The 13488-nt window shown below is 50.9% G+C and overlaps 1 protein-coding gene across 1 annotated transcript; it reads left to right on the forward strand.

Annotated features, from left to right (window-relative positions):
• The first annotated feature begins 3044 nt into the window (after positions 1 to 3044).
• On the forward strand, positions 3045 to 8291 carry LOC109731694 (probable lipoxygenase 8, chloroplastic). Its single transcript, XM_020290869.3, has 5 exons — positions 3045 to 3660; positions 4694 to 4962; positions 5849 to 6092; positions 6179 to 6502; positions 6621 to 8291. The coding sequence occupies exons 1-5, from the start codon at positions 3231 to 3233 to the stop codon at positions 8147 to 8149; spliced, it is 2796 nt and encodes a 931-aa protein (XP_020146458.1). The 5' UTR covers positions 3045 to 3230; the 3' UTR covers positions 8150 to 8291.
• The last annotated feature ends 5197 nt before the right edge of the window (positions 8292 to 13488 follow it).

The following is a 13488-nucleotide window of genomic DNA, read 5'->3' on the forward strand; positions in this document are numbered from 1 at the left end:
ATCAGGACCGACCCGCTGTCCCAACCAGCGACGGCCCGGTTTCCCGCCTCCATCCTTGCCACCCCAGGCGCATGAAGGACGCGTGGCGGATGTGCAGAACTGAGGGGACGGGTGAAGCGACCTCTCCCCACCCCGTGATCGTGGGGAGTGGACGCCTTGAAGACCGCGACCCAGCCCCGTTCAGTAAATGAGCCGCGCCTCCACGCCTCCCTCTTTTTACGGGGAAGGCGCGAGCCGCCTCTTTACTGCGATATGACGCATGCGTGTGGAAAACGCCCCACGCATGCCGCCCACGTCACGCACACCCCTACACGCCACGCCGCGCGCGCGGGTCGTGGGAAGCGCGGCGCGCGAAAAGTCTTACCACGGTAAAAACCGCCCCGCCTGCCCGCGCACCATTTTGGGCCTGGCCCAACAACGTGTCGCGCTTATGTGTGGCCCAGGCCCGGGGGCTCCTGTCGGTGTACAAAAAGAGGGACACGCTTTTGTACCCCTTTACCTGTGCACGGGCAGTCGGAGCCGCGCCCACGGTCACACCAAGCAGAACAGGGGAGGTGAGCCAAGGTAAGACCGAAGCCCAAGATAATCGGAGCAACACCAAGGCCGAGACCACAAGGAGCAGAGGGATGAAGCAGGCTCTCCCGGCAAGACCCTTGCCGGGGCAGCCTCAACAGCCCCGGCAAGACCCTTGTCGGGGCAGCTCGCCCCACACCAACAGAGCGAGCCACCCTTGGGCCCACGGTCCCCAACGCCATCATCCACGTAGGGCCAGGGCTCGGGAAGGCACCTCTGTGGTGGCATGCAGATCTTTGTGAAGACATATTCAAGATCAGATGAGGATTAGAAGACGACGATCCTCGGCAAGATCCTTGCCGAGGAAGGCCACCAGACCCCCGGCAAGGCCCTTGCCGGGGACGACAGCGCGCCACGGCAAGACCCTTGCCGGGCCACACGGCAAGACCCTTGCTGTTCCACCCGGCAAGGCCCACACCAAGGACGCCAGTAGGGCCACCGCCAGGCCCACGCCAACCAAGCTTCCACCGCCATTCACATGCAGCTGCCAGCCCAACCAGCTGGGCGGGCACCTGCGTGGCAACATGCAACCCCCAGGCCAACTCATCGAGCGCCTGCGTGGCGGCATGCAGATCTTCGTGAAGGCTCCACCATCGCGCCAGCTCAGCTGCCTGCCTGCCTACATGACGCCGCACGCATCGCTGGCCAAAGCGCGTGTCGAAGCAAGGAGGAGCGGCGAAGGACGGGAAAGGCCTCGCCCCCGTCCCCGATAAAGCAGGGGGACACCTAAGCTACGCATTAAATGCGTCTTGTCCTGTAATACGAGCGATAAGCTCAGGGCACTGTGCGCCTTTCCACCTCCTGTGTGCCACTGTGGCAGCCCCTTTCGACTATAAAAGGAGGCCCATGGCATACTGAAAAAGGATTTGGCTCTTTCGAACCACGCACTCACCACAGCTAGTTCGAGAGCTCAAGAACTCTCTGGAATACACCCACCAAAGCAGAATTAGGGTTTTACGCATCCTCGCGGCCCGAATCTGGGTAAACGCTCCTTGTGCTGGCTACTGATCCTGCTCTTCTTGCAACCCTGCGCCCCGGCAACCGTAGTAGGGATTCTTGTGATCCCATAGATGTCGTTTCCCCGACACGATCGACAAGGGTACTTGACACATGGTTGGCGACCTACCGCACGGACAGTATATGCTTCTAGCTTGGTTGGAATCGGGCAATTTAAAGGCAAACGATGAGGTTCAAGAACCATACTGTTACAGAAATGCATAGCTCCAGCAAGGAAGAATCTACCGTCGCGCAAACCGTACCGCCCACGTTTTAAAATCACCTCGTAATTTTAATTTTTTTTTTACCAAACGACTACATCGTCCAGCTTGGATCAGCAAATGAAGTGTCGACATCTTGCTTGCACATGGATACGCACATATCCTACTTGGTGTAGTGTTTACATACATACGGCCGGCTGCGGCTGCTAGCGATACATAGAACCTAGCTAGCCTCTTAATTAAGTAGGAGTACTTGTCCATGAAATCCAGTCGCTGGATGTATATCGCCCGTACATATATTTGGAGAAGCGTAGACGGGGACTTGGCTGCCGCGTTGTGTGTGTTCAAGTCCTGAAGATTATTGTTCTGTCACACATCAAGAATTGAAAGGTCAATCTGTAGAATTGCATGCATTACATATGTGGTCGAGTAGGTAGGAGCGCGGCTCGGGGGGGTTCCGTTTTACTATCCCACCCGTCAGTCGATCTAGGCCAAACTACCAGTCCATGGCCCATGTGATTATGTCGCGCGAAGTGCATCGTGCTCGTTTTCCTCCCTTTTCTCTGAAAAAAAACAACGGGGTTGCCAGGTCAGAAAGTTGGAATAACATTCACCGGTTGGCAGCCTGCACGTACGGCAAGTGTATGGGTTCAGACGTAAACGAAAGGTAGAAATAATTTGATGCGGTCAACCATACCCTTCGAAAAACATGTTAATTAGTAGTAAGATGAACCACAGTACTTCCTCCGTACAGAAATATAAGAGCGTTTAGATCATTAAAGTACTCTTATATTTTCTTGCGGAGGGAGTAGTAGGTACTAGCTGTTGGAGAAAGGCATAGCTCCAGTAAAGGAAGAAGAGCACAATCTCAAACCACTGTCTAGATAAGAACTGAACCACCTGCTTAGCTAGAGTAGCCTGGAAACGAAAGCAAAAAAGATGAATCAACAGTCGACGTCCCTAAGTAAAGATAGAAAACTACCTTTTCCCGAGGCTAAACCCCTAACCCGGCGACTTGTCACGCAAGCTAGCCAACTTGGCGTGGAAAAGCGTGTGGCACATTCCAAAGAAGCTACGTAGCTGCCTCGAAGCTAGCCTAGCCTAGAACTCCATACACGATAGTAACATGTACCCACGACCTGCACCGCACGTACTGCCATTTTCGACCAGAAACTCAAGGGGTAGGAAATCCCTTCAGAAGGACAAAGGAGCCGTCGACCATGCATTAGTTTCAACGCTTGCTCTTTTATATAATCGCATGCCCATGCCCATGCTCAATCGCAGCTCACAACTCGCAAGTCACCAACGCACGAGCCGTAGCAGACGCACACGTAAGCCCCATCCTCGAATTTATTGGACACGCCGGGCGATCGCACGAGATTGTACGCCCACCCGTAGCCATAGGCTTGTAGCTCAGCTTCGCTTGCTATAAAGCCAGCCATGTCGCTTCCTCAGCTCAAACCATCCAGCCTCCAGAGCCACCACCGCACCATCGCGAGTCGTCGCATCCTCCCCTCCTCCTCCTCCACGTGCAGCAGCAGCCGCCTCCCGTCGTCTTCGCTCTCCGCCGGCCGTCCGGGGCGACGCTGTGCTCGTGCGCTCGGCGGCGGTGGGCAGCTGATCGTGCGGTGCGCGTCCGTTGGGTCGTCTGAGGTGGTTCCGGCTAGCAGTAGCATCGGCGGAGGCGGTGCTTCTTCCGACATGGCAGGGAAGGGCGGTGCTTCGGTGCGCGTCAAGGCGGTGGCGACGGTTAAGGTCACCGTCGGCGGGTTCCTCGATGGGCTGAGGCCGTCGAGGACGATGGACGATGTGAATGACCTCATCGGCAGGTCCATGGAGCTCGAGCTCGTCAGCGCGGAGCTGGACGCCAGTAAGTATACTAGTACTATCATACCATGTCCTGTAACATTGACATGCATGCACGCATATAGAGTACTTTTGCATGGTTTTGTAAACAAATTTTGGTCTATTAAAAAAGGCACAACTTCAGTTTATCGTGGTGAAAAATGCAACCTGCACCATTTTGTAGCCCAAATTAAGATCTTATCAAGCGAAGGCATTATAAGAGTAATAACACCACAAAGAAAATTCAAACGGTCGACCGGCCTGTGGGACAGCTAAACACGGTAGTAGAATTAATTGATCAACGGACGAACGAATAAATGAATCAACTAACTAATATAGCTAACAGATGTGCTACTGAAGCAAAGGCCAGAGACCAACTGATGCACAAAAATCATTCATCGATCATAGTCATAGACACACAAGTTCCCTGGAGGAAAAATCATTAGTCGTTTTCTACAAGTTATTTCGTTTGGTTCGACTAGTTTTCACACTTTTTTTTCTGTTAAGATAATAACATACTCGTTCTTTTTGAGGTAAAATCTCTAGTAGTACTCGGTCCAACGTACAACAACTTGAGCGGCAATACAGTTTGTTATAAAAAGTCAACCATAGATTAAGTGACCAGTCCTAATTGAGTTACCAAACCAAGTAGTGTATATATATATGGATAAACCATAGCAGGTTGACACGCTGTGTTAGCAGCCCTCGTTAGTTTCGTCACATGCGAAACGTCAGAAGCTGGAAAGGTTTAAATAAAAGTACTATAGGTGCGACTTGTCCCTCCTCTTATCTCAGCAGGAATTTTTGTCGACTGAATCGGTGTAAAGACCCTCATGCCACCATATATATCCTGACTAATATCGACCCATTTTACCCTTTTTACTTGTTTGATGCATGCATGGTCATCACCTAGTATTACATCTGATTGCGAAAATTAAAACTTTGTAAAAACAAACCTGGTCACCCCGTGCGCTTATAGCAGCTTGCAAGTTCAGCTGTGTCATGGAGTACTGCTTGATGCTAATCGCGCTATGCTGTATGTGCACACCTGAATGCAGAGACGGGGAAGGAGAAGCAGACGATCAAGAGCTACGCCCACAAGGTGGCCGACAACGACCTCCACATCGTCACCTACGAGGCCGACTTCAACGTGCCGGCGGGCTTCGGCCCCGTCGGCGCCGTGCTGGTCGCCAACGAGCACGGCACGGAGATGTTCCTGGAGGACGTGAAGGTGGTCACGGCCGGCGGCAACTCCGACGTCATCCGCTGCGACTCCTGGCTGCCGCCCAAGTCCGGCGACGCCAAGCGCGTCTTCTTCGCCAACAAGGTAAGGAACCAAGTCAAGTCGGTCGCCTTTCATCGGGAAGGTCTCCTCAGCTAACGTGTGAGTGAGATATCCGTGGAATTTTTTACCTTGAGCGAGACTGGATCGATCGGGGATTAGGCCCAGTCGCTGTAGTTTAATTAGGGCTTTAGGCTATATGATCATCTAATAACTGTGCGTGGAACCATAAGTATAGCAGATTTGACGTGCATGGTCCATCTTGAATTTAAGGGACGTCAAGTCTCGTTATTTCGCATTAGATGCGCGGCGATCTGCGCTCGGCATGGAGGCAGACAGGCAGCCGAGAGCTACTGGTGTCCAGGCTTCCACGCGATCACTGCACATGGAGCAACCGTGTGCACGTATACACTGCTTTTTTAGAACGTGCATATCGTGACTTGGTGGTTGCGTAAAAAGTTGGCAGTGCACGTCCATGATCTCCCCGATAAGTACGTATGTACGTGGCCCGCCCGTACACAGGAGCTGCAGCTTGCTTGCAAATAAAACGACATGCTAGTAATCTAGCAAGTGGTAGTGACATGCACTAGAATCCTCACTCGAAACAAAACATTGCTTCTTAATACTTCCTCCGTTTCATAATGTAGTGCCTATAGATTTTTGCAAAAGTCAAACATTACGAACTTTGACCATATTTATAAAGAAAAGTAGGTACATCTAGAATATCAAATGCACATCATTCAATACATCATGAGTTATATTTTCAGAATGTACATGTTTGGTATTATAGATGTAGACAGTTTTATCTATACACTTGGTCAAAGTTGGCAAAGTTTGACTTTCACAAAAATCTATAGGCACTACATTATGGAATGGAGGAAGTATTGTACAACTTCTGGCTGAAATTTGTGAATGTGGATCAACCGTGCAGCCTTACCTGCCGAGCCAGACTCCTCCGGGTCTCCAGGGCTACCGGAAGAACGACCTTGCCAAGAAGCGCGGCGACGGCACCGGGCAGAGGAAGGCCACCGACCGGGTCTACGACTACGACGTGTACAACGACCTCGGGTCCGGCGAGGAGCTCGGTGCCGCCGGCGCCCGCCCCGTCCTCGGCGGCAACAAGCAGTTCCCCTACCCGCGGCGCTGCCGCACCGGCCGCCCCCGATCCACCAAAGGTATGTACACCACAAAGTCAAGAGATACTACGTACACATCGTGCATGTACATGTTTAGTAAAGGGTGCAACTCGTGCTACGTGCAGATCCGCAGTCGGAGACGAGGAGCGGCGACGTGTACGTGCCGAGGGACGAGGCCTTCTCGGAGGAGAAGAACGTGCAGTTCTCGGTGAAGACGCTGCAGTCGGTGCTCCACGCCGCCGTGCCGGCCGTGCAGTCCACGCTCATCGACCCCAACCAGGGCTTCCCCTCCTTCTTCGTCATCGACAAGCTCTTCGAGGACGGCGTCGAGCTGCCGCGCGCCGAGGAGCTCGGCTTCCTCCGCGCCGCCGTGCCGCGCCTCCTCGAGTTCCTCCGCGACGGCCCCGGCGACAAAGTCCTCCTCTTCGACGCCCCCGCAAATGTCCAAAGTACGCTCCTACCTTGTTTCTTCCTTTCCAGATGCACGTGCATGCCAAGTAGCAAAAATGGAGTTTTCATGCAATGCACGAACCTAATTAGTAAATGCGTGTTGATTGCCGAATGCAGAGGACAAGTTTGCGTGGTTGCGGGACGAGGAGTTCGCCAGGGAGACGCTCGCCGGGATCAACCCGTACGCCATCGAGCTTGTCAAGGAGTTTCCTCTCAAGAGCAAGCTGGACCCGGCGGTGTACGGCCCGGCCGAGTCGGCGATCACCGCCGAGCTGCTGGAGGCGCAGATGGGGCACACCATGACGGTGGCCGAGGCGGTGAAGAGCAAGAGGCTCTTCATGCTCGACTTCCACGACCTGTTCCTGCCCTACGTGCACAAGATCCGCGCCCTGCAGCGCACCACCATGTACGGCTCCCGCACCATCATGTTCCTCACCGACGACGGCACGCTGCGCCTCCTCGCCATCGAGCTCACCCGGCCGGCCTCGGCGACGATGCCGCAGTGGAGGCAGGTGTTCACCTCGTCCACTGACACCACCAAGTCCTGGCTGTGGCGGATGGCCAAGTCCCACGTCCGCGCCCACGACGCCGGCCACCACGAGCTCGTCACCCACTGGCTGCGCACGCACTGCGCCGTCGAGCCCTACATCCTCGCGGCCAACAGGCAGCTCAGCGAGATGCACCCCATCTACCAGCTGCTGCGCCCGCACTTCCGCTACACCATGCGGATCAACGCGCTCGCGCGCTCCGCCCTCATCAACGGCGGCGGCATCATCGAGCTCACCTTCTCCCCGCAGAGGTACGCCATGGAGCTCAGCTCCGTCGCGTACGACAAGCTCTGGCGCTTCGACATGGAGGCCCTCCCCGCCGACCTCGTCCGCAGGGGCATGGCGGAGGAGGACCCCACGGCGGAGCACGGCCTCAAGCTCGCCATCAAAGACTACCCATTCGCCAACGACGGGCTGCTCATCTGGGACGCCATCAAGGGGTGGGTTCAGGCGTACGTTTCCCGCTACTACCCGACCGCCGCCAGCGTCTCGGGCGACGCGGAGCTGCAGGCCTTCTGGACGGAGGTGCGCACAGAGGGACACGGAGACAAGAAGGACGCGCCGTGGTGGCCTAAGCTGGACACGCCGGAGAGCCTCGCGCACACGCTCACCACCATCATCTGGGTCGCGGCGGCGCACCACGCGGCCGTCAACTTCGGGCAGTACGACTTCGGCGGCTACTTCCCGAACCGCCCCTCCATCGCGCGCACCAACATGCCGGTGGAGGAGCCCGTGGACGCCGCCGCCTTCGAGAAATTCCTGGACAACCCGGACCAGGCGCTCCGGGAATGCTTCCCGTCGCAGGTGCAGGCAACGCTGGTGATGGCGGTGCTGGACGTGCTGTCCAGCCACTCCCCCGACGAGGAGTACCTCGGAGGGATGGAGACTGCCCCGTGGGGCGAGGACACCACGGTGCGGGCGGCGTACCTGAGGTTCAACGAGCAGCTTAAGGCGGTGGAGGGGATCATCGACGGAAGGAACAAGAACAGGAAGCTCAAGAACCGGTGCGGCGCCGGCATCGTGCCGTACCAGCTCATGAAACCATTCTCGCAGCCCGGCGTCACGGGCAAAGGCATCCCCAACAGCACCTCCATCTGATCAAACAGAGCTCCAACAAAAACGATTTCCTTGAATCTAGCAGACTTGTTTTCCATTATTTAATGTATTTATTTATAAGCTTGACACTTTTTTATTTGCACGTGTATATGTATATCCATTCTAATAAATCTTATTGATCTCATTCTTGACTGAACTGAATTTATTTATTCTGGATTTTACAACTTTGGTACTCTCTCCATTTCTTTTAATTTTGGATATAAGATTTGTCTTAAGAAAAATATTACCGTCACAAATGATCGTCCCCTACCCTGGTGCTGAAGTTAGATTTGGCGAAAGCCTTCAACTCCATCAACTGGTGCACCCTACGGCAGATCATGGGGGTGTATTGATTCGCGGCGTTCTGGTGTGACCGGATGGGTCTCATTTCCACTATGTTTTGACAGCCCTATTTAATTTCTAGTATATCGAATTATTTGCCCCCCCCTCAAATAATTGTGTCGGAACAACCACATCAGCATTGTAAGCAACCCCCCCCCCCTCCCCCAGTACTCAGCATAAAAGTAACATTTTGCTCTCTTTAGACGTCCTCCTGAAAAAACCTAGCCGCTGCCACCATAGATCGGTTCCCCCTCCTCCGGCTGGCCCCGCCAGTGTCGGGAGGAGTAGGGAACCCAATCTATGAGTGGAGTTCTTCATAATAATAGTGTTTTCATTAGATTGGTTTTGAGTTTTGGGTAGATGTCTTCTTCCTTAGAGATGACATTGTCTATGTAATCTTCATCCCTTCCTTCGACGACAGATCTTCCCGACGTCGTCTAGGTATGGTCCTTCTGATCTTACTTTGCCAAATTGCTTTTGGATTTTTTTGTCATGGTTGCCGCGAGGAGGATTGTCGTCGCAATATCTATCCCGCCTGCTACATCCTTAACAATGGTGATTCTTACTCTTGGCTCCCAGCGTCATCGGCCTGGCTGTTTGGTTTTTTGTCTTTGGAAACCGGTGTTGGTACTCTTACCGATGTTGGTTGATTACTTTAATGACTGCCGGTGTGCATCGCAGCCTTGGCATTGTGGCTTAAAGTAAAACTATAGGAATCCTCGTTGGTATTTACAGTTCTGTGATTTGATACATTTGTTAGTTTCCTGTGTCTGCTTTTAGAAAAGTGTAAGATCTTGTCATGGAAGAAGAAATGATTTGGAGATCTCGAAGATTTGCTTGTTTCCTTTTTACTATATATATTTTGTAATTGATGTAGCTCATGTATCTCTACCATGCACAATTTCCTACTATAAATATACCAAATGACACACGTATGGCATGAAGCACTTCGGCTCTGAATTTTTTTACAACTAAAGTTGCCATTCGAAAAGAAAAAACAAACAAAAAAACTGAAACTTACCATCCAAAAAGAAAGTTGCCATGCTTGACAACTAAAGTTGTCATCCTCGTGTCACTATACTTGCCGTAAAAAACGTTGGGAGTTGCCATGTATTCATGCCACACGTGTGACACTTATCAGGTTCCTAAATATATCATGGTATTGATCGTAAAAAAACATTTTGCTCTCTTGTTTCGAGACACAGTAACATTTTGCTTGGGCTGTGTTGTTTTGCAGGCCCATCTTCTCGGCCCGCACTCCGTTCTCTTTTTTGAGCGTTACAACCTTTTCTGGTTCTTAACGGTCTGTTTCTTCGGGACCTCCTATATGCCGCATTATGCGGCAGAAAGTCGAGGCTTCGCATACGGCAGTACTCCGACTGGGCCGGCCCACGCATGAGCTGCAAGCACTGTAAAAAAAAGTAAGAAAAAAGCAGAGCGCCACACAGGATTCAATCTCGCGATCACTGTGCTGCAAAGACAGGTAGCTAGCCACTGTGGCTTACCACTCTTAGGCCTTGTACAATGGGAGATGCTTAGGGAGGTGCTTAGAAAAATAAACCGAGTTTTTCTGAAGCACCGGTGGCTATTTCTACAGGAGAGACGCTTAACTAAGCGTCTATCCTGTACAAATAAGCACCGGTGGTTAAGGAAAGCCTGGTTTATTTCTCTAAGCACCTCCCCTAAGCACCTCCCATTGTACAAGGTCTTAGTGGTACACAGGCAACGCAAATGCTTTAACACTAGATAAATCGCCTGATCGGGTTATTTCCCTTTTTAAGCCATTTCTTGAAAATACTAAATAAATATTTTTTTTAAATGATGAACGTATTCGCCAAGCACGCACGAGTTTGAAAAGTTGTGTATTTTATTGGAATTTTAACCAAATTTGTAAAGTGGGATTGGTGTTTGAAGATGTGTACAACTTTTGAAAAACAGGAACCTTTTCACAAAATGTGAAAAGTAGTTGAATTTGTGAACGAAATTTAAAGCGTGAACATTTTTTGAATTTCTGAACAAATCTTGAAAAACAGGAATCTTTTATAATATTAATTAATTTATGACAATCACGAACAAGTTTGAAAAACAGTGAACAATTTCAACTTTGTGAACATATTTTTCAAAATAGGAACATTCTATGAATTTGTGAACAAATCTTGAACAACAGGGACATTTTCTAACGACTCCGAATTTTTTTCGAATTTGTGAACAAATTTTCAAAATGGGAAAGTTTTGAATTTGTGTACAAATTTGGAGAACAAATTTTGAAGCACGAACAATTTTTTAAAGCATGAACATTTTTTGAATTTTGTGAACAAATTTTGAAATGGGGAACAATTATGAAAAATCCTTAAGAAATTTGAAAGCGTGAACTTGTTTTCATAGGTGAACAAAAAATTGAAATCCGGTACATTTTCTTAATTTTGAAAGTTTTGAACTTTTTTGTGTAATGAGAACAGTTTTTGAATTTTGAGAACATTTCCGAAAACAAGAATGTTTTGGAATTTGTGAACAGTTTTTTAAAGCACGAACATTTTTTGAATCTTGAGAACAAATTTCGAAGCACGAACATTTTTTGAATCTTGAGAACAAGTTCTGAAACGGAGAACAATTTCGAAAAATCCTGAATAAATTTGGAAGCATGAATTTTTTTTGAATACGTGAACAAAAAATTGAAATCCAGTACATTTTCTGAATTTCGAAAGTTTTGAACAATTATTGAATTTTGAGAACATTTTTTCGAAAACCGAACATTTTCTGGAAACATGAACAAAACTTAAGTATTTTGAAAAAAGTTTGAACGAAAGAGAAGAAAAGAAAAAGAAATAAAAAACCAAAGAAAGAAAATTTGTTGAAAAGATAAATTAACTTGAAAAGGAAAACTGAAATAAAACAAAAAAGTAACAAAAAGAAAAGAAAAAAGAACCAGAAAAAGGAAGAAGAAAAAACAGAAAGAGTAAAAAAATAAAAAGGAAATATAAAAAAACGGTTCAGGAACCTTCTAGATTGTTCCTAAAACCAGTAAGAACCGGCTCGGAACGCTCTAGAAGGTTCCCAAAACCCGGCCCAAAATCGCTCGCTAGTCATATCCCCCTGTGCGATCCGTCGACAGTTCGACGCAATGTGCGTCCAATAGGGAATTCCTGTTTCTTCTCCACTCTGCTGCCTGCAGCGGCAGAGCCGTATCGTGCTGATCGATGTGCAGGCCCGGGGCTCGCAGAGTTCCCATCGCCCCGTGCCCGTCCGTCCGTGCGTGCGGCCAGCAGCGACTTGATCGATCGGCTGGCGCCACCGCTCGGAGCAGCCCGGCCGCCGGGTAGGCCACCAACGACGACGCCGCGGCCAGCAGGTTGTAATCCCACTTTCCTTCTCCCCCTCTACCCAAGCGCTGCAGTGGTGTCTGTGATGTGTAGTGCGGCTGTTCGTTGGGCCGCTTTATGTGCTTGCTGATAATTGTGTTTTCTGTTGCATTGATTGATTCATCATAAGCATGTACTATTGGCATAAGCTCAGTCGTATGCATAGCTGTAGTATGGGGCTGTTTGGTTGTTACCCTCACCAACGTGCCTGAGATTATTCCCTGCCTGAGAGTAGCCTGAGCGTGCTTGAAAAATTGCCTGACAGGCACACATATTATTCTAGGCCGTGCTTGGTTGCCGTCCAGAAACCGTGCCTATGTGCATAAAAGCTGCATGCAGTGTTTGGAGGGAAAGAGAAAAGTCAAAGCGGGGTGGAAACATGAGAGGGCAGCGCTGATTTTGCTCAGGCAGGAGGGATGGAATCTTTAACAATCTAAGGCCACCAATTTCCTAGGCCTGACTCGGGCACCTTGGCACAGGCAGATATCTCAGGCTAAAAATCTCAGGATGGCAACCAAACACACATGAGGCTAGTCACAGGCAGGGTCTCAGGTCAGGCAACATTACTCAGGGCAGCAACCAAACAGCCCCATAGTCCATTTGCTTTTTTCTGTTTCCTGTAATAATGTGTGTGCATGGGTGATGTGACCTGCACACGCATGTAGAAGGTGGAGTGCGGCACATACGCCTACTCCCCCGTTCTTTCCAGTTTTCTTTCCTGGTGGACGTTGATGTTGTGGCCCGTGGTCGTGCGATGGCGCGGCCATCACGGATCATAGCATGTCGACCGGGAGTTAGTTAGCTGGATCTCTGGGTCGTTGTATCCCGCATATAGGAAGGAAAGGAATAACAGAAAAAGCTGCGAAGTTTGAGCGGTAGAAAACCTCACTCTCTCTCGTGTTCATCTCGCTCGAGCCTTGCCTATCTTCCTCACATCCAATCGGCAACGACAATTGGTACCAGGGACTCGGTGTTTGATCCCTGGCGGCCGGTGGTGTGTGATCCGTCGAGTCCATGTCGGGCGACGAGTTGAAGAAGAACGACGACGGGTCGAAGTCGCCGCCGAAGATGCCACCGTCCACGACGCCCATGGCGCGCCTGACGGACCGAGGGAGCGGCGAGATCCGCATTGTCGAGCGGGTGGTGCGAGAGAGTGAGACCTCATCGTCAACAATGGTCCTCACTCACACCAACTACATGGAGTGGGCACTGCTGATGCAGGTGAAGCTTCAAGTCGCCGGCGTCTGGTCCGCGGTGATTGATGGCGCGGTGATGAACGCGACGATCGCCACGCATTGCAGATCATCCTCACGGGGGTGCCGCAGGAGATGCTCCGGCTACTAGCGGCCAAAGACACGACGAAGATCGCGTGGGAGATAATCAAGACACTCCGCATGGGGAGCGAGCGTGCTTGCGAGGCCAAGGCGCGAGTGCGCCGCCGCGGGTTTGAGGCGCTCCGCTTCAACAACGGTGAGGCCCTCGAAGTCTTCACGCTGCAGCTCACCGGCCGCGTCGCTGATCTGGAGCTGTACGACGACCCCGTGATGGAGCACAAGGCCGTCCAGAAATTCCTCCGTGTGGTGCCACGTAAGTACCGCCAGATGGCCATGGCGATCGAGTCTCTCATCGATCTAAAAACCA

The sequence above is a fragment of the Aegilops tauschii genome, chromosome 7 (genome assembly GCF_002575655.3).
Source record: "Aegilops tauschii subsp. strangulata cultivar AL8/78 chromosome 7, Aet v6.0, whole genome shotgun sequence".
In the NCBI taxonomy this organism is placed as follows: Eukaryota; Viridiplantae; Streptophyta; class Magnoliopsida; order Poales; family Poaceae; genus Aegilops; species Aegilops tauschii.